The 20,515-nt window shown below is 45.3% G+C and overlaps 1 protein-coding gene across 1 annotated transcript in view; it reads right to left on the minus strand.

Moving 5' to 3' along the window:
* Positions 1-20,515, minus strand: part of mmp24 (matrix metallopeptidase 24) — a 76,310-nt gene that overhangs the window by 42,845 nt on the left and 12,950 nt on the right. Inside the window, exons 2-3 of the mRNA XM_063214812.1 lie at positions 4,644-4,792; positions 1,334-1,450 (exon numbers count right to left, since the gene is read on the minus strand). Of these exons, the coding sequence (XP_063070882.1) occupies positions 1,334-1,450; positions 4,644-4,792 (266 nt within the window). The remainder of the gene's footprint in view (positions 1-1,333; positions 1,451-4,643; positions 4,793-20,515) is intronic.

Consider the following 20,515-nt stretch of genomic DNA (forward strand, 5'->3'; position numbering starts at 1 on the left):
ATTTTGGACTTTTTCCCCCCAAGGAAATGATTTCCTGTCTCGCCAATAAGGCAATACGTTTAAAGCCCTCACTCGGAAGCATTCAGACCCTCTGATGGGGGGAATGATGGAAAAAAGTTTGAGAACCACTGCACTACACACACTCTCCACCCCTCCACTCCTCCCTGCTAATATTACAGTTTTTCTCAATTGGTTTTGTACATTTCTCGAATCTTACTCGCATTTTGCAAAACATCACGTTCATTTCCAAAAAATATTTAACAAGTGGCAAAACACCATGGATGACCTGCAAAACCCAATCTCTTGCTCAAAACCCTTGGCCAATCTCTCAAAACTAGGTTTTTGTGTCTGTGAACGTGTCAGAGCCATCAAAATGTTATGTCACTGTGTAAATGTTTTGGGGAGTGAGATCTTTCATGGATTATCATAACAAAGCATTTTGCAGAACACGACAAAATCAATTGATAATATACAAAAACACTGAGAATTGTACACAACCATTTGCATGGTGATGAAAGCATTTGCTAAATGCTGAAAACTACGAGAAACGTATTTTACCATGTGCACAGGTAACAGCAGGAAGTCACAATTGAACAAGAAGTTTTGAGAATGATTATTCTGTTGTGAGAAATGTACAAAACCAATTGAGAAAAACTGTAAACCCACTCCGACTTATAATGCAGCCACTACACTACACTTTGGTACAGTGCAGTGCGGTGTGGTGAGAGCAGAGAGGGACCGAGAGGCTTTGCAACCCCAGTGTGTGTGGGCAGGGTCTGGGCAAGTCTCTTTCTTTCAGAGCTGAGCCCCATGCCATCCCATCTCGCTGCACTCGTGCTTTTGTTCTCCCGCGTTTGAACAAAATGTACGCTGACATCCAGTGGGCCTTCTATGAGTCACTTTGACGAAACAGGAAAATCATAAGGGGCGGTTAGCGAGAGTTAAGTGGCCTGTGATTATTTCGGTTTTGCCTGCATTCCCCTATGTGTGCGTTGGTGTTTTTTTTTTTTTGCTTGAGACATGACTTTTGGTTATACTGAAGTGCTAACGAAATTCTGACCATTATTTGGCAGTGCATCAATACAATGCTGCACAGTGTCTTTAGGAAAGTGGGGGGGTGGGGGGGGAATGGGTGTGGGGAGCTGCCTGGCCACAATAGCCAAATGTTATATGTAGAGATGCACCGGATCCAAGATCCGGTTCCGGATCCGGTAGGATAATAGGGTTTTTCACAGGATCCGGGTCCGGCAGGATCTTAAGCAGTTGATCCAATATCCGGCAGCATCCTAAAATTCAGGATCCGGTGCATCTCTAGTTATATGCAATGCCGTACCTGTAAGAGATCTGTTTGTCCCGCCATTTTTGTCCAGTGAGGGCAAAACGTTTATTCCGCCTCCGGCGACTGATGCTGGGGTGGTCTGGGACTCCGCAGCGAGGCTTCCTCATCCACCTATAGAGGGCAGAGGTGAAAGGTCAAGGTTAGGGAGAGAAAGAGGTAGAACATGCCACAAAGAAGAGAGAGAGAGAGAGAGAGAGAGAGAGAGAGAGAGAGAGAGAGAAAGAGAGAGAGAACGCACATGCTATAGAAAGAAAGAAAGAAAGAAAGAAAGAAAGAAAGAAAGAAAGAGATGGGGGAGAGAGAGAGCACAAAATAGACTGTAAGGCTAAGTGTATGTAATGACACACCAACATGGTCAAAATAGATTCATAGCAATCAGTCAATAGATCAACATGATCCACACAGCATTTGTATCTATTTCATAAAATGTATGCCATTTTGTATACAGTAAACACTCTCTACTACAGAGGCTGAACAGAGCCTTCAAACATGTGAACGCCTTGTTGTATTTTTTATTCCACTGACTCCGCCTATTTCAACGTTTCTGTCTCTAGCAGAATGTACAGTCTGCTAGTTCCGGTTGGTTACATGGCGCTATTCAGACATGCCTCTATTCAGACATTAATGTCTATTGTCTGAATACCGACACGTTTCCCACCGAAATCTGCCATTTCTGTGGTTTGTGCTACGTTGCTCAGTTTTTTTCAGTTTAGGGAAAGTGCATGCAGTTACCCTAACCCTAACCCTGACCCTGACCCTGACCCTAACCCTAACCCTATGGCATATCTGGTGTCTGAATAGCGGTATGTCTGAATAGTGGTATGTCTGAATAGCGCTTGCCCCCCGTTCCGGTTAGCCTGCTAGCCACTAGCCCTTCTGCATGATTTAGCACTAGCAATCTGAAATCGAAAAAATGGCTATGGCGCCGCCCTTGCAACCATGGATAATGAGATCTTATGATCTGACACATTCAAAGTCAAATCTTAAACATTTTCATGTCTAATTTTTTTTTTTAAGGGATGCCCCATCCCCAGGTGAAATCAAGTCACTTCCCGCAGTCTCTAGAGTTGGATAAGTGAGCAGAAGCATTTTCCAGGCAAATCAACAATTTTCGGGGTCAGCTCTATGTCAGCTCTACAGCCACTGGTCCCACACATTATTTCTGCTGCTCCACATTTTTAAAGGGACTCTGTGCAGGTAATGGTCAAAAAGGTACTGCAACTATGCTGCTCATTGGAACTGGAATGCCTATTGCCACATTTGATCCTTACATGAAAGTTTACTGAGTAATAAAATAATGTTTTCAAGTATGGTCCAAGTAGAGCAATTTTTTCCTGTCATAGTGATTACTTAGAATTTGATGGTGGTGGTAAGTATTCATGAAAAAGGTAACATTAGTGAATGGGCAGCATGAATTCTGGAAATAAACCATGGAACATAGGGCCTAAATTTGAATAAATTCTTAGAAATGTGGGAACATGGAACAGCAGGAATATGCTGTGAAACCAATGGGCCTAAAAATGAGTGAAAAAATGAGAGAAATCTTAGTGATATGGGACCAATGAGCTGTGGGAGCAGACACACTCCCCACTTTTCTGAATCTGGCAGCATCTAATTTTGAAATGGCCACATAAGAATAAATGTGACCGAAGCATGCATATTAAAGATAAGGTTACTAGCCTAGGAGTGGTCATAGACTCAGATTTGAGCTTTGAGCCTCACATCAACAAGGTAACAAAATCTGCTTTTTTCCATCTTAGAAATGTCAACAAAGTCTGCGGCTTGGCCCCCCGACAAGACGCTGAAAAACGTATTCATGCTTTTGTCACCAGTAGGCTAGAAAGTTAATTGACAAATTGCAACTCATTCAGAATTCTGTGGCAAGAATCCTAACAAGAACCAGAAAGAGAGAGCACATCACTCCTGCCTTGGCAGACCTGCACTGGTTACCTGTCTCATACAGAATCGACTTTAGGATCCTGCTGACAGTATTTAAAGCATTAAATGGACTTGCCCCCAGTTACATCTCTGACACGCTCTCTTTTTATGCCCCTACTCGAGCTCTCAGGTCCACTGACGCCAAGCTGCTAAGGACTCCCACCCCCCGCGAAAAAAGATTGGCGACGCCACGTTCGTGTGCTATGCACCCAAGAGATGGAATGCCCTCCCCATCGAGATCCGATCAGCCAGCTCCATCGACTCAGCTGAAGACCCACCTTTTCACCCTTGCCTACTCCTAGCTGCCAAGGCGTCACAGCGTCCCAGCTGCCGCAGCGTCCTTACTGTTCACAACCAGCCCTGGCAGGGGGCTCTCCTAGGTGGCCGCTAGTCTCTGCCTGAGGTTTCTTCCTGACTATAGGGTTTTTTTCTCAGACCTCATTGAGCTTTTTCCCCCTACAAACTATGAATCAAGTGAAAAGGGAGTTTTTCCTCACCCCTGATGCCACCAGGGGCCACATCTGAGCACCCAAATTCACTATCTATGACTTATGCTGGACCCAGCCACTGTGGACCTTACGCCTCTAAGAATCCTGGGCCCAACCTACGTGGACCTTATGACTCTACAATCTCTATCTATGTCTTCTTCCTCTGTCTTCTTGCTGTTTCTGTCTCTCCTCTCTATTTCTCCTTTTAAATCCATCCCTAACAATGATGTTTTTTTCCCATTTGTTAAGCACTTTGAGTTGCATGCCTTGTATAATACAGTGCTATAAAATACAATTATTATTATTATTACTATTGTTATTATCTAGCCATTTCAAAATTCCATGCTGCTAAATTGAGACAGTGGTTGGGTTGCCTGGAAAGGGCTTGTGCTCACTTATCCAACTAGGAACTGCAGGGGGTGGCTTAATTTCACCTGGAGATGGGGTATCCATTTAAAGGGACACTGTGCAGGAAATGGTCAAAAAAGGTACTGCAACTATGCTGCTCATTGGAACTGGCCTGCTTATTGCCAAATTTGATATTTACATGAAAGTTTACTAAGTAATAAACAGATATTTTCTAGTATGGTCCAAGTAGTCATTTTTGCAGCTAAAAATGGCTATTTTTGGAAATTCAAAATAGCGGACCATGGAGAAGATCCCCCTTTTCATGTATGAAAAGTGCAATTTTTCCAGTCATAATGAATTTTTAGAATTTGATGGTGGTCGTAAGTATTCATGAAAAAGGTAACATTAGTGAATGGATGACATAAATTCTGGAAATAAACAACAAAAAATCTCACACAGTGTCCCTTTAATTTCACCTGGGGATGGGGTATCCATTTAAATGTATGTAACCTGCATGTATGTGTACTCACTCAATAGTGGTCTGGTCCAGCACCCCAGTCACCGGGATGCCATAGAACCGCTGCATAGCAGCGACAGCAGACTGCATGGCTTTCTCCGACCTGATGTCCGACGTGCGGATGTTATGAGGGAGCAGGTAGCCATAGTTCTTCAGCCACGTCTGCAAGGAACAAAACAAGGAGACAGAGAGAGAAAGAGGAGGTCAGTTAAAGTAAAGCAGCTTTTGAAGGATGCTGATAACATAATTTGTCATTTTGGGGGGTCGTAACAAGGGAGTCCCCGCTGAATACGGTGGTACTCCATGGTACTCCTCCAAGGGTTACATTTGTAAACGGGTGAAAGGCACTTCTGACTTTACTATGATTCAACATCGGTCCCTATGGAAGGGAAAAAAAAACCCATCAAACATATACAGTATCAAGCCCTGCCTGCCGCTTGGTGCTTTGCTTTGAGAGGCTGTCAGTGGCCAATCAGGCAGCTCATATCCACACCGTGATCCCACTCTTGGCCAATCACAATCAGGCAGCTCATATCCACACCGTGATCCCACTCTTGGCCTCCCTCTCTCCCTGGGATGGGGATAGCAAGCAGGCTAAGAAAGCAGGCTACACCAATGGCATCAGCCAGAGAGAGAGAGAGAGAGAGAGGGAGAGAGGGAGAGAGAGAGAGAGAGAGAGAGAGAGAGAGAGAGAGAGAGAGAGAGAGAGAGAGAGAGAGAGAGAAAAAAAAGATAGAGAGAGAGGAAGAAAGAGAGAGTTAGAGGGAAAGAGAGAGATGAACAGAGCCTGTTTTCATAGTTCTGTGCACATGGGGAGGGCCTCCCCCCCTGTAATTGAGTTCATGGCAGAGGGTCCATTTTGATCATAAATATTTTAATGGAGGGTGGCTTCACAGCTCTCCCTCTGTTCTCAGCGGGGGGCCCCCCACGCTATCATTACCTCTGAAGTCTCTCCCATCCTCGTCCCCCCCCCCCCCCCCACCCTCCCCCCCCACCCTCGTCCCCAGGGTTGCTCAAAACCCGCCTAGAAGCACAAAATCCCGCCCAATTCTATTGATTTCTATGGCAAAAATTGGGCAGGTTTTCCTGCTTAAATACCATTTTTACCCGCACACAGCCATCCTAAGCAGCCCAATTGGGCGGGAAACAGCCCAATCTGGCAACACTGCTCGTCCCCTACTCTCCCATCACCATCATCATCACCCGGCTGCAGGACAGACTTGCACACCCAATATACTCAGAACAGAACTGCCCTACAAAGCAAAAATGAATTACTATGACTTCAATCAATCAAAATTTTAATTTAAATAAAATGATTAATCTGCATAAAAGGTGGTAATATAAAGTAACAAAACTGCTGCATGTCAATAATGTCTCCAAAAAGTACTAAGACTGGATTGCAGTATCATTTTAAAGTCATTTTACTCCGTTTGGAGCTCTGCGCAGTTACTGCCTTTTTGCTTGAAGCATTGGGCTGCACATCATTGTCGTGCTGCAGCCCCGAAAACCGTGTGCCCGTTTAATGATGCCCACAAAACAAAATTTGTGTGCTAAGCTTCACACCGTAACAAAACAAAAACAAACTGCAGATGCTTCCTTTTTATGATCTCAAGTGCTGATAAATCACTGGCAAGAGAAAATAAAACCCGAAACAATACGAAATAAAAAGAGACAAGCATACCAAAACACAAACAAACAAACAAACAAACAAAAAACGATGCAAAAAACTGATGGCCCGGGGCCGTCAGTATGCGAAGTGGAGAGGCTTTGCCACATCACAACACATCAATGCATCACACCTCCGATCCTATTAGCGAGACAGCTAAACCTCTGCCTCGCATCTGCAAACGATACAGATGATCTGAACCAGCCCGAGCTAATCTCCCTGAACGAATCCTCCACCTTTTTCCTCTCTCAGTAATGGCTGCCCCGTTCCCGTTCGGCTCAGCTCAGGTGGGATCGGCCTCTCTCTCTACCCCAACCCCCCCACCCTTGTCCCACAAAAACATGTGTACTGTACATGCTAGGAGAGTCGGCAGCTGTCTATCCCTCTGGGGAAATCAGTCCAATTAAATAATTCACCAGAGCCATTACACAACAATTACTACTGTGGCATTAAAGCAAAACAACATGACGAGCGAGCAGCAAATGCATAAAGCAGCACAGCTCCCCGAAACAAAAGGGACAAACAATAGCTCGATTCTCTCCCCTTCATCTCTTCATGTTGAACCAGAAAGAGAGAGTGAAGAAGAGAGAGGGAGAGAGAGGGAAAGAGAGAAAGAGGAAAGAGGGAGAGGAAGAGAAAGAGCGAGGGAAGCAGAGAGAGAGAGAGAGTGAGGGAAAGAGAGAAAGAGGAAAGAAGGAGAGGAAGAGAGAGTGAGGGAAACAGAGAGAGGGAAGGGAAAAGAAGAGAGAGAGAGTGCGTATTTGTGAGAGAGAAACATAGGGAGGTAGGGAAAAGAGAGAGAGAGAGTGAGACATAATTTGAGAGAGAGAGAGAGAGAGAGAAGAGAGAAGAGAGAGAGAGAGAGAGAGAGAGAGAGAGAGAGAGAGAGAGAGAGAGAGAGAAGAGAGAGAGTGAGAGTGAGAGGAAGAGGAAGAGAAAGTGTGTGGGGAAAAGCAGAGTGCCAGCAATTTGGTGAGGCATCTGTGTGCTTATCTTCTCCCAGGAGTCGCAGGGGTAAAAATATCCTACGCCGCTTTTTTTTTTTTTTTTTGCAAATGCTGCCTGGCTTTTTGAAAATGGCCAATCTCTCCTCACGCCTGAATGGGATCCAGTGGCCATTTTCGAACAAAATATATCTGCAGGGTTTTTTTTGTGTATGGGGATAAAAAACTAATTTTAGGTATGGAGATGGGAGGCAGGCCATACCAGTTCGAATGGGGTTTTTGTTTGGTGGATGGAGGAGTGCAGATGCGGGGGGTGGGGGGGGGGGGGGTCGGGGTGGCAGACCTCCACCTCGACCAGGTATGTAGTGGTGGTGAGCAGGGAAGCTGACAAGGGGGTCAAAGTTGTCCTGGGCCCAGAGACATAGGGGGCCCAGGATTGGGTTTTCATTACAATGTATGCATTGGATGGGGGGCCTTTTCAGATTACTTTTTCAGATGCCTTGGGCCCTGCAAAAGCTGTCAGCAGTCCTGGTGGAGGACAGGGAGGACAGGGGGAACAGGGGACAGGCCTCATCCCGAAACAGACGGTACTGAGCAGTTGGCTATGCCTAAGGAGAAGGTGCTGAGCAGTTGGTTGTGCATAAAGCGGCGTACACACACAAAGCTAGCTTTTCGCTTGCTCGCCTACTCGCCACTCTTTCATGGAGCGTTCGCTGAAAGTTCCCGCGGCTTTAACTGGCAATGAACAGGCGAGAAGTACCGAACTCTGCATTCCAATTGGTTTCTCGCTTACTCGCCTCGCTCGAAGATAAAATATTTTCAACTCGGGATCCGCCCACATCGCATCGCTTGTACAGTACTCGCCTACTCGCCTGCGAGTCTCGCTGGAACACATCGACATTCTATTGACTTCATTCGCTGAGCGAGTAACTAGTAGCGACGTGTGTGTACGGCCCTTAAGGAGCAGGTAGTGAGCAGTTGGCTATGCCTTAAGGAGAAGGTGATGCCCCATCATCTAGCAGCAGCCAGCACCAGGCACCAGATTTGGAATTAAGTTAAGAAATAAATGAATAAATATATGAATAAACAAAACACCACCGATGGCATGTCGCGTTGGTCCCTTTTATGTGAGTCTCCTTGCAAAATTTCCTCAGAAAGGAGGAGTAGGAGGAGGGAGGGAGAGAGAGAGAGAGAGAGAGAGAGAGAGAGAGAGAGAAAGCTGTCTCTCATAGTCACACCTGAAGTTATTGGTGTTTTATTTAGGCTGCCTTCAAGAAGGATTGCTTAGTCTTCCAATGAGCGTCCTCTACCGAAATAGGAACACATAGCACTACAGCACGCTACAATAACTGTGCTCCTCTCGCTGCCACTTCCACAAATTAGCTACGCTTAAATCTGTCATTTTATCCAGGGGGAGAGGGTAAGTAACACCGCCACGCTGCCTGGCTGGCTTGGTACATTGTTGTGGACGACTACAGAGGTCTAATCAGCAGAGAGAGAGAGAGCTCAGTTTCTCTGGCCTCTGATTGTTTCAGGTGAGGGGGAGGGTAGTTGCATTTTCATCACGTAAAAGACCTGCCTGTCATGTTCTGGAATCTTCCCTACATTACCTGATCCTTAGCCTGATTATCATCGACTTTTTAATCTCTTCGAAGACTTGCCAAGAGCAATACAATTGTCGTTTCTCGGCTCCCGAAAAAACGGAACTCCTCCCACTTTGTCGGGAAGCAAACAATCATTAGCAATAAGGCTGTCCTAAACGAAAATTTTTCTCCCAATTAATCTATCAACTATTTTTTTTGAATAGTCGATTAGTCAAACGATTAATTTTTCACTTAAATCTTCATGGAAATTGGGAAAAAAATAAAGAAACTGTTAAAATTAGGTCCCTGAGCTCACGATGAGCTTTAAATCATGATAGTAGCTTATTTACTCCGAGATACAATGTCCAATTCATACGTGCTGGGCAATTTTAGGTTTCAACAAAGTAATAAAGCATTGGAAAAGTAGGTAAAAAATCATTAAATTAAATGAAACGATTAGTCGACTCTTGCCGACTAATTTTTATAGTCGATTAGTCACGATTAGTCGATTAATCGTAGCAGCCCTATTTAGCAAACTATGGGAGGCGGGTCAACCATGCCGTTTGTGAAATTGTTATGTTATGAAATTGTTATCAGTAGATATTTGTATTGCTCAAGAGCATAACAATTTCATAACATAACATAACAATTTCGCAAACAGCATGGTTGACCCGCCTCCCATAGTTTGCTAATGATTGTTTGCTTCCCGACAAAGTGGGAGGAGTTCCATATTTTCGGGAGCCGAGAAACGATATTTGTATTGCTCTTGGCCTGACTAGAAGCAATGCTGAAGGTGTTGCGTCACTAGGAGGGCACAGCCTGGCTACCTGATCCTAATGTCTCAACATTATCCTTCTCCAATCCCATCCCACCCTTCCCTGACCTCAGCTTGATGCCTCTGCAATAACCCTACTGTACCCTTATGCTGGGCTCAAATGACAGGCTTCTACGCTTGAACCCTTCCTCTCATGACAAATGGGGGAGTTGTTCCCTCCTGGCCAGTGTATTTCGACCAAAAACTTCGTCCAAGGTTCTAGTCTGACTAAACCGCCAATGAGAGCTTCACCTGCGTCTATCTACAATACCTCTATGTGCTAACGGTCAAAGCTCCATTCAGTCAGACAACTCTTTCCTCTGACGTAACTATCAGAGAGACCAGGAGTAGTACCGTATTAGCCCGAATATAAGACGATCCTGATTATAAGACGACCCCCCATTTTCAGGCTCATGTTTTGGGGAAAAAAGTTTTTTGAAGACTTAATTTTGTTTCACATTGGAAACTTTTCTCAAAATGCAGTTTTTAATTTGTTGGAAAATCTGAGGCTTTTTACACAGAACAAATTTCACAAAATCATTTTCATGGAATTTAATAAAGACCACAGATGGTTCATATCCTTTTCCTTTCTTTACTCACTTCACCTGTCAAGCGCCAATAGGTACCTACAGGCTACAGCCGCCTGGGCCCGCCTGTTTAAAGTGCGACGCAACATAGCCTACACTCAGAGCATTAGTCTGCGCCAGCCAGGCAACCAGTCCAGTAGAGATAGGCAATCTATTGTGCAATGCACAGATTTTGCGAAATGCTTAGTTGACAGCAATAGCTAACCAGCAGCCGTCTCGCCAAATCGCGTTCATTTTATGCATCCAAAGTTTTCCGTCGGACTATAGAAACGGAACGTGACCAAAGGCAGATTGACTCATTGCACTTGAAACCCATGCGCTGCCTATCAGGACCACGTTGACATTAAAAGTCCGATTGATATTCATTTCGTACCAAGGGTAAAACTCCTAGTGATTTTATATGAACAAGACAATCTCTTGCCTTAACCATTATTCTGTGTTGTTGCATCGTTGCGAGGCATATCGTCAAAGGCACCGCTTGTCAAAGGCGCTGCTTTCTCGGGCACACACAGATGACCATTGATTGGCTGATGACAGCATCCAAAACTTAGCCTACAGGTTGTTCGTCAAATCACCCTTCATTTCTTTAGTTTCTAGTGGTGTTGTCGGCTGACCAGAGAGAACGACCAAAGCTTTCCTGATGAGACTGTAAAACCAAACACAAATAAAAGCAGTGCAACGGGCCGCAATTGTGTTTTTCCCCTTGCACTGTCGTCCGCATCGCGTTGACATTGACAGTTGATAGACGTGCGGTGCAACAGTCATAACGAAACAAGCATCTGCAAATTTGATATGGACAAAACAATCTCTTAACCCATCCATTATTGAGTTGTGTGCATTGTTGTGAAGCATAGGCTAAAGTAAAAAAAAATAAAAAATTGTTTTAACTTTTTTCTCTAGCGCGCGGAAATAAGACGACCCCCCTTTTTAGAGTACTATTTTTATAACAAAAACCACGTCTTATATTCGGGCCAATACGGTATGTCTCATGCCTCAATCAAACCGTTGCAAACACTTGATTTTTATTGCTTTCCATTCCAAGGAAAAGGAATGGAATGGAATGAAAATTTGAAATGTAAACGATACAGTAGGTTGGCCAGATTGATTTGGTTGCAAAATGATGTGCAACACAACAGGCAACACGATTAAATCTAAAGAACCAGAATGCAGCGTATATGTGTCTCCATGCACCAAAGGTCAAACAACATAATATGAGTCATCAGGCTAAAATGGGTTAAAGCACATACCTACATGTAAGAATTTGTGCTATACAAATGAAATTGTTATTGGGTGCAAAGACAGACTTTTAATGGTGCAGAAAGAGTCCCGGTCATATATCAAAACATCTTCATCCCCTGCCCCAACCCCACCCCCACCACCATACATGAACCCAAAACTGCAGATCAGCTTGCACCTCTTGGGGGTTCTCACAGCAGCCATCTCTCATGCAGTGGTGCCAGATTGGGCTGTTTCCCGCCCAATTGGGCTGCTTAGGACTGCCGTGTGCAGGTAAAAATGGCATTTAGCAGAAAAAAACTGCCCAATTTTTGCCATAGAAATCAATAGAATTGGGCGGGATTTTGTGCTCCTAGGCGGGTTTTGAGCATTTTTTGGGCTGGAAATCATCAGCCTCATCTGGCAACCCTGCTCGTGTGGCATAATCGAATACCATTGCTCTTGACCCCTTGATTTGGGTTCATTTGCATCGCTAGAGAACACAGCAGCTGCACACTTGGCCATCACAAACAGGAGAAACTTGAGGACGTGGTTCTAAGAGTGAGATGAGAAAGCCATCTTTATGAGGTCGACAGCCAATGAGCGTCTCCCATAGAGATGGTGACCGATGGTGACAGATGGAGTTCTTACGAATAAGAACTTGAGGACAGTGATAAATCTCTATGTTTCTTTTCATTATATTTGCAAAAACAAAGCCTCAAGATTGACCAGTGCTTGTACACATAGACTCTCTCCTCTTTGTACTCGGCAAACAGGTTTGGATCCCCAGCTGGAGAGGTATGACGTGGCCTTACTGGCTACTGGGAAAGCCAGATGAGTCACTCACATACAGAACAGAACCGAGGATAGCACAGAGAGAAGGAACATTGGGACAGTCATAAATCTTGTCCTTTTTTACATTATGTTTGCATTCAACAGGATCACACCGCACTCTCGATTAACCCCCTAAGACACGGCATTATAAATTATCTGTAACCAGAATGGCAATGACCAAGTTGTAATGTATTACTAAAGGCCCCATGCACTGTCATAGTAGTGTTGTACTATAGTAGTTAACTTTCAATGTCTATTACAGCGTGCCACAGGAGGTACAGCGCGCATTAAGGGGCTACAAGGTGCCAAACATAAACAAAAACTGCAAAATAAAGAAAAATGTCTGCCCACTTAAATCCTCTTTGTGTTCTTTTTAATCAGCCAAGCTTTCAGTCTGCTGACCTTCCTCAGGGCTCAGGGCTTTACATTATGTTGGCAAAAAATATGCACCCTAGTAAGGATAGACCGATATATATCTCGGTCCGATATCGGGCCGATATTTGCATTTTTTAAGTGTATTGGTATTGGCCGATGCGCGTGTGGTTTTGGCCGAAACGCAATATTTATTATTTTATGTCATTCAGGTTTTTTAAAAGCACCAAGACATTTTATTTTTTTATTACTTGAGTGTTAGACATTACTTGATTGTTAGAGTGGGTGTTTAAATGTTACAAGTTCTACCTCTATTTGATAATGTTAAAGGAATGTTTATTTTTAATTTGAGACCTGGAATATTTGTCATTTTTTAACCTTTTTTTTTAACCCATATCGGCCCAAAATATCGGGTATCGGAAATCAGGTATCGGCCAAGGGTGATGAAAAAAAAAATCGGTATCACATCGGCCATTAAAAAACCTGTATCGGTCGACCCCTACACCCTAGTGTCTCTCCTGTTTTTTTGTGGCCCAAGACTTTGTGAAGAGACATGGGTACCCAGCCAGAAAGGTACATTTGACTTTATTCGTGCAAAAGGAGCATCAAGCAAGATGAGTCACTCGCAGGATTAGGCCAAGACCAAGAGCACACGCACACACAAACACACTAGCACAAAAGCAATCTTTTGCCTCTGCCATGAATAAATATATACACTATATACTCTACATATATCGAAAAAATGTCACACACACACGCAACCACACACACACAATACGCATGAGCAAGGCCCAGATGCAGTGTTGCCAGATTGGGCTGTTTCCCGCCCAATTGGGCTGCTTAGGATGGCTGTGTGCGGGTAAAAATGGCATTTAGCAGAAAAACCCGCCCAATTTTTGCCATAGAAATCAATAAAATTCTAGGTGGGTTTTGAGCATTTTTTGGACTGGCAGCCTCATCTGGCAACCCTACATACACAATGCGCACAAGCAAGGCCCAGATGCTACTCTGTACTACAGTACTGTATGTGTTGTGTGCCTTCATGGGTTCGTTCCAGCATTGCTCACACTTTGTTCATAAGCAACACACGGTGTAACCTGAAGCCTTGGCTCTAGACCAGCGGTTCCCAACCTTTTTCTTCAGGGACCCATATTTTTACCATTGTAAGCTTTGGTGACACAACCGTGCGAGCGGGAGTCACATTACTCTGGTTCCTGCAAAAAACTCATCATCATTTTTTTCCTCAATTTGTTTTCAATTTGTTTTCAAATATAGAATAAATGTTAAATCTATGCCTTACATTTTGTTGCTTCTATATTTTAGTTTAACTGCTTTATCATTTATTCAACATGGGCTATATATGGTATTAAAATAAATTAAACCCCTTAAAATCAAGAGGGCTTCGTGACCCACTGTGGATCTTTGGGGACCCATAGGTTGGGTCCCGACCCATAGGTTGGGAACCACTGCTCTACTAGGCTGCAGTGCCTGCCTGCCCAGTGCATATTGCCCTTGCTTGGCTAATGGAGATCCATTTGGGGATTGCTGAGGCTGGGGGGGGGGGTGCACATGATAACCTGCCTCATAACCAGGCCCACCGACAGAGGGGGACAAAGGGGTATGTTGTCCCGGGCCCAGGGAGATATAGGGGGCCCATAATTGGGTCTCCATTACATTGTATGTATTGGGTAGGGGGCCCTTTTAGATGACTTTGTCCTGGGCCCAGCAAAAGCTGTCAGCAGCCCTGCTCATAACCCAACACTACCCAGACACTCAGCAATCAGAGAGTAAGTGGTAGAGGGGTGTGTGTGTGTGTGTGTGTGTGTGTGTGTGTGTGTGTGTGTGTGTGTGTGTGTGTGTGTGTGTGTGTGTGTGTGTGTGTGTGTGTGTGTGTGTGTGTGTGTGTTGTGTTGTGTGTGTGAGAGTGTGAGCAGCCATGCCATAAAGGGAGTGTGTGAGTGGATTGGTGTCAGGTGGGGATGGGGTTGGGGTGGGGTGTGGATTGGTGACGGGTGGGGTGAGGATGGGTGGGGATGGGCTAGGTCATGAAGGGTGCATGACAGTTGAGAGCGGTGGGGGGGAGAGGGTTGGGTGGGTGGAGGATGGGTTGTTTGTGGGGTATGGGGGAGGTGGAGGGTTAAAAACTATCGATTGTCAGAGCAGAGCAGAGCAGAGCAGAGCAGAGCAGAGCAGAGCAGAGCAGAGCAGAGCAGAGCAGAGCACCACGACTTCACGTCTACCATCTCCTATTGCACAGCAGCCGTGGAGTAGAGAGAGAGAAGTGGAGAGGACAGGACACCGCACCGCACCGCACCGCATCGTCCCCAACAACACCCATCCCCCACCCATCCCCACCCCCCCACACACACACACACACACCACACACACACACACACACACACACACACACACACACACACACACACACACACACACACACACACACACACACACACACACACACCGTCCCCTGTGTGTGAGCAGGCAGCTATGATCAATACATGCCAGGATATGGATGATGTAAGGCCGCCCCCCCCTGCCCTGTGCTGTGCTGTGCCGGGCAGTGACATTTAACAAGGCTGACCAAGGGAGACGAGGGAGGGAGACGAGGGAGGGAGGGATGGAAGGAGAAGAACCAGGAAGAGCACTCAACACCATACCTGTCAACCATCCCTAATTTCCCTGGAAACTCCTTAATTTTGACTCATTTCCCGCTTTCTTCACGATTTTATATTTTTCACATTAGCCTATCAAAAAACACTGTCGGTCCAGTAATTAGCCTATACCCACGGCCCTGTCAGCTAGCCAGACGAGCCACACCCCCTCTTGAAAAGAGAGACTGAGAGGGTCTTGCTTATCATATCTGCCAGTAGGCTAGATTTTATGCCAGATGCCACCAAGAATTGAAGTTCCTTGAAAATACGAGCTGCCTGTCACCCTCGAGCTCCGTAGCGCGTGCACCCACTCTTTGCCTCAGAAACCGTCAGTTCATGTGCATATGGTAAACAGCCTCGGAACAGCGAATCATGCAATTAATCTAATCACAACCTGCACCAGCACGAAGTTTTGCATAAGCAGACAACTTATGCGACAAAACAACAAGAAGAAATTCATTGCGCTCATTTCACTGTTTTGTTTTAATTTCATTGTTTTTCCACGCTGTATGCTCATTTAAAACGTGTGATGAGGGATTTTAGACAGGACTGTCTTTGAACGCGCGCTGTTGTGAAAAGCAGCGTAGAACGCACTGTCCGATCCGTCCCTGGCATCCCGTTGACTGTCAGAATTTGGCCTAAAGAAAATTTCCAGAATTTTGGCTTAAAATATGGGAATTTTCCTGAATTTTGGGAGCTCAAAGTTGACAGGTATGCTCAACACCTTGCAGTCTAATTCTCTACACTGGGTACTTGACCGTGCCAATGAATGAACTCAAATCTCAAAGCCCCTAATGAATAAAGTAGTACTTGTTCATTAAGTAAAGTGCTTCTTTATTAATTTATTTTACTGTAGGGATGGAGGGAGACCCATACAGCTTCCAACTAGGGATACAAATTATCGATTAATTAATTAATCATTAGTTGATAGCCTTATCGATCGACTTACGATTAATTGATAAGCGGCGTTTTCCCCCCGAAATCTCAATGTTTCTCGAAAAAAAAAACTACTAAATCTAAAAATTTTAATTGAATATTGAGATAAAATACCACATTTCAATTAATTCTATTTCAATTCTGTAATCCAAAGGTGATTTAAATATTCCCACTATTCACACCCCTCTTCACACACATTCTTCACATACCCATTTCACCTGGGATTCTTGTCAGTTGAATTGTCGATTAATTGCTATTAATGTTTTTTAATCAATTAACATGGGGGGGGGGGGGCAAAAGGAGGGAGGAGGCTGGCCAAGTCGAAACCTGGCCCATCCGACGCAGACGACGTGACAGGCAGGCGGACAGAGCCGAGTGCTGAACAGAGCAGATCTGATCTGAACTCAACTGAGGCGAGGCGAGGAGAGGCAAGCCGCCGAGTTCAGGCGAACAAAACAAATGGAACAGGCATCATTGCCAGAGCCCGGACAGAATGAGAGGAGGAAGAATGAGCGAGCGAGAGAACGAGAGCGAGAGAACGAGAGAACGAGCGAGTGAGAGAGGAGAGCGAGTGAGGGAGCGCCGAGATGGAAGAGGAGGAGGAGGGAGGCAGGCAGTGAAAAAAAAAACATTGTACAGTAGAGTAGGAGGATGATGGGGGAGGGGATGTACAGTCTGTACTGGCTGATGGAGAGAGAGAGGGTGGGAGGAGAGAAGGAGAAGGAGAGGGGGAGCAAGCGAAAGAGAAAGACAGAGAAAAATCAGTAGAGCGAGCGACAGGGAGAGAGACACCGAGAAAGATGGAGAGCGAAAGAGAGAAACAAAGAGAGACAAAGAGAAAGATGGGAGAGAGAGAGAGAGAGAGAGAGAGAGAGAGAGAGAGAGAGAGAGAGAGAGAGAGAGAGAGAGAGAGGGAAATGGGGGTCAGTAGCCAGCGGAGGGGCATACAAAGGAAGACAGCGTGCCTGCTTCAGAGGGCCGCTGACAGGGCAGGGGCAGCACTAAACACTGGTGGTCATACACTAGCACTCAGTATTGCAGAGCTAAACACTGGTGGTCATATACTAGCACTCAGTATAGCAGCACTAAACACTGGTGGTCATATACTAGCACTCAGTATTGCAGCACTAAACACTGGTGGTCATACACTATTATTTATGAATTTATCGCATTTGGGCGTTTTTTGAGAACTTTTTGGGCGGGATTTGATCAGACACATCTGGCAACACTGCTCAGTACAGGAGCAGCACTAAACACTGGTGGTCATACACACTAGCACTCAGTATTGCAGCACTAAACACTGATCATATACACTAGCACTCAGTATAGCAGCACTAAACACTGGTGGTCATATACTAGCACTCAGTACCAGTGTTGCCAGATTGGGTGGGTGCCCGCCCAATTGGGCTACTTGGGATGAGCGCCCGCGGGTAAAAACTAGGAAAATTGGACATTTGGCCCAAAGAAGTGGGCGGAATTTAGCGCATTTGGGCGTTTTTTGAGAACCTTTTGGGCGGGATTTGATCAGACACATCTGGCAACACTGCTCAGTACAGGAGCAGCACTAAACACTGGTGGTCATATACACTAGCACTCAGTATAGCAGCGCTAAACACTGGTGGTCATACACACTAGCACTCAGTATAGCAGCGCTAAACACTGGTGGTCATATAGCACTCAGTATAGCAGCGCTAAACACTGGTGGTCATATACACTAGCACTCAGTATAGCAGCTCTAAACACTGGTGGTCATATACTAGCACTCAGTATAGCAGCACTAAACACTGGTGGTCATATACTAGCACTCAGTACAGGAGCAGCACTAAACACTGGTGGTCATATACTAGCACTCAGTACCAGTGTTGCCAGATTGGGTGGGTGCCCGCCCAATTGGGCTACTTGGGATGAGCGCCCGCGGGTAAAAACTAGGAAAATTGGACATTTGGCCCAAAGAAGTGGGCGGAATTTAGCGCATTTGGGCGTTTTTTGAGAACCTTTTGGGCGGGATTTCATCTGGCAACACTGCTCAGTACAGGAGCAGCACTAAACACTGGTGGTCATATACTAGCACTCAGTATAGCAGCGCTAAACACTGATGGTCACACACACTAGCACTCAGTATTGCAGCGCTAAACACTGGTGGTCATACACACTAGCACTCAGTACAGGAGCACTAAACACTGGTGGTCATATACACTAGCACTCAGTATAGCAGCTCTAAACACTGGTGGTCATATACTAACACTCAGTACCAGTGTTGCCAGATTGGGTGGGTGCTCGCCCAATTGGGCTACTTGGGATGAGCGCCCGCGGGTAAAAACGAGGAAAATTGGACATTTGGCGTTTTTGAATGTGGGAGGAATTTACCGCATTTTGGCGGTTTTGGAGAACCTTTTGGGCGGGATTTGATCAGACACATCTGGCAACACTGCTAAGTACAGGAGCAGCACTAAACACTGGTGGTCATATACACTAGCACAGCACTAAACACTGGTGGTCATACACTGAAGGGACTACAATGGAAATAAGTCTTTGGACTTTTTTTGTGTACATCCCTGTCTGTTTATCCCTTTCAATGTATGGTTATTGTTGCTGTACAATGTTTTTGCATCTAATAGACTAAACAAATTCATTCATTCATTCATACATACACTAGCACTCAGTATTGTAGCCAACCAACCCAACAGCACAACACAACAACAACAACATGCTCCGCTACTGCAGATCAGTGACCAGACAACACAACCGTACATTGTTACAACCGCTCTACTGTGTCTGTCACTATGTTGGCAGATCACTCTTTTACAGTAAATATGAAAGAAGAAAACAAAGGGTAACAAACGCACCCTAATAACATACAGCAGTATATCAATTACAACAATGTTATGGTTTGTGTTTATAATAAAGACACTGCTGATACAGATGATGATGATGATGATGAAAACGATGAGTATTATTATTGTTGTTGTTAACATTGTTATAATCATTATTGTTATTACTACTACTATTATTACTGTTATTGTTATTATCATTATTGTTGTTGTTGTTGTTGTTAGGCTTTCAGTAGGCCTAAGTAAACAACATCCACACCATACTAATGCATCGTGATGTGGGGGCAGTAAACATGAAGGCCAGAGGAGATTGTAGGGGCGGGTCTAACAGCAGTCATAACAAGGGCCGGACTAACGCAGAGGCTAGATATGGCTGCAGCCTAGGGGCCCCCCCCTGCCAGGGCCCCCCCACAGGCTAGATATGGCTGCAGCCTAGGGGACCCCCTCCTGCCAGGGGCCCCCACAGGCTAGATATGGCTGCAGCCTAGGGGCCCCCACCTGCCAGGGGGCCCCTGACTGGCCAAAAGTGGAAAATTGTGACAAAGACGCAATATTGAAAAATTCATCCTTTATGTTGAGTACACTTGGTAGACATGTTACCCTTACTAGCTTGTAATTATGACACCATCTCTGTAAATGTGTCCTGAAATTTGCCTTCCAGGGGGCCCCACAGCAACCTGCAGCCCAGGGGCCCCGGGTCATCTTAATCTGGCCCTGGTCATAACTATGTTTTTTTCTTTCTGTCTGTTGAGAAGGCAGAATTTTGTTTTGGTGGCTTATTTTTTCTACCATCTCTCTCTTACACACAAAGAGCTGTCTAAAAGAGACGCGCTGAGGGCAGAAATACACATTTAGGCTGCACTTCACTTCATCAGCTGCGTGAGTGAGTGCTTTTAGTGTGTGTGTGTGTGAGCATGTGTGTGTGTGTGTGTGTGTGTGCACCCGTGTATGTGTGCCTGTGTACAGTATGTGTGTGTAGAGAGGAGGGTAGCACTGTGCTGTATCTCCAAACCTGACATAAGATGTCTCCCACAGCAAAACTGATTTAACTCAAAACCTACACATCTCTCCGCTCGCCATTAGTGGATGTCTAGAGCAGGCGACCGCCCGCCACATCTTTTGAGGAATATGTATCATCACCATTGGACTCAGCTACCCATCATGCCAGAGGGGTTTTTATTTTTTGGCGGTGATACTGAGTCTGTGTGGGGGAGTGTTCATTAATATTATGTAATGGAATCAGATGCCTCAGTCGTGTGTCAAAACAAGCCATTCTGGGAAAGAGCTACGGGGCAGCTCTGGTGGCGCGGCGGGCCGGGCACTGCTGTGGAAGGATGGAGAGTAGCGAAGGAGAGGAGAGGAGAGGAGAGAGGAGAGGAGAGAAGATGATACAAGACGAGAGGAGAGGAGAGGAGAGGAGAGAGGATAGAGGAGAGGAGAGGAGAGGAG

Source organism: Engraulis encrasicolus, chromosome 14 (assembly GCF_034702125.1).
Source record: "Engraulis encrasicolus isolate BLACKSEA-1 chromosome 14, IST_EnEncr_1.0, whole genome shotgun sequence".
Classification (NCBI taxonomy): Eukaryota; Metazoa; Chordata; class Actinopteri; order Clupeiformes; family Engraulidae; genus Engraulis; species Engraulis encrasicolus.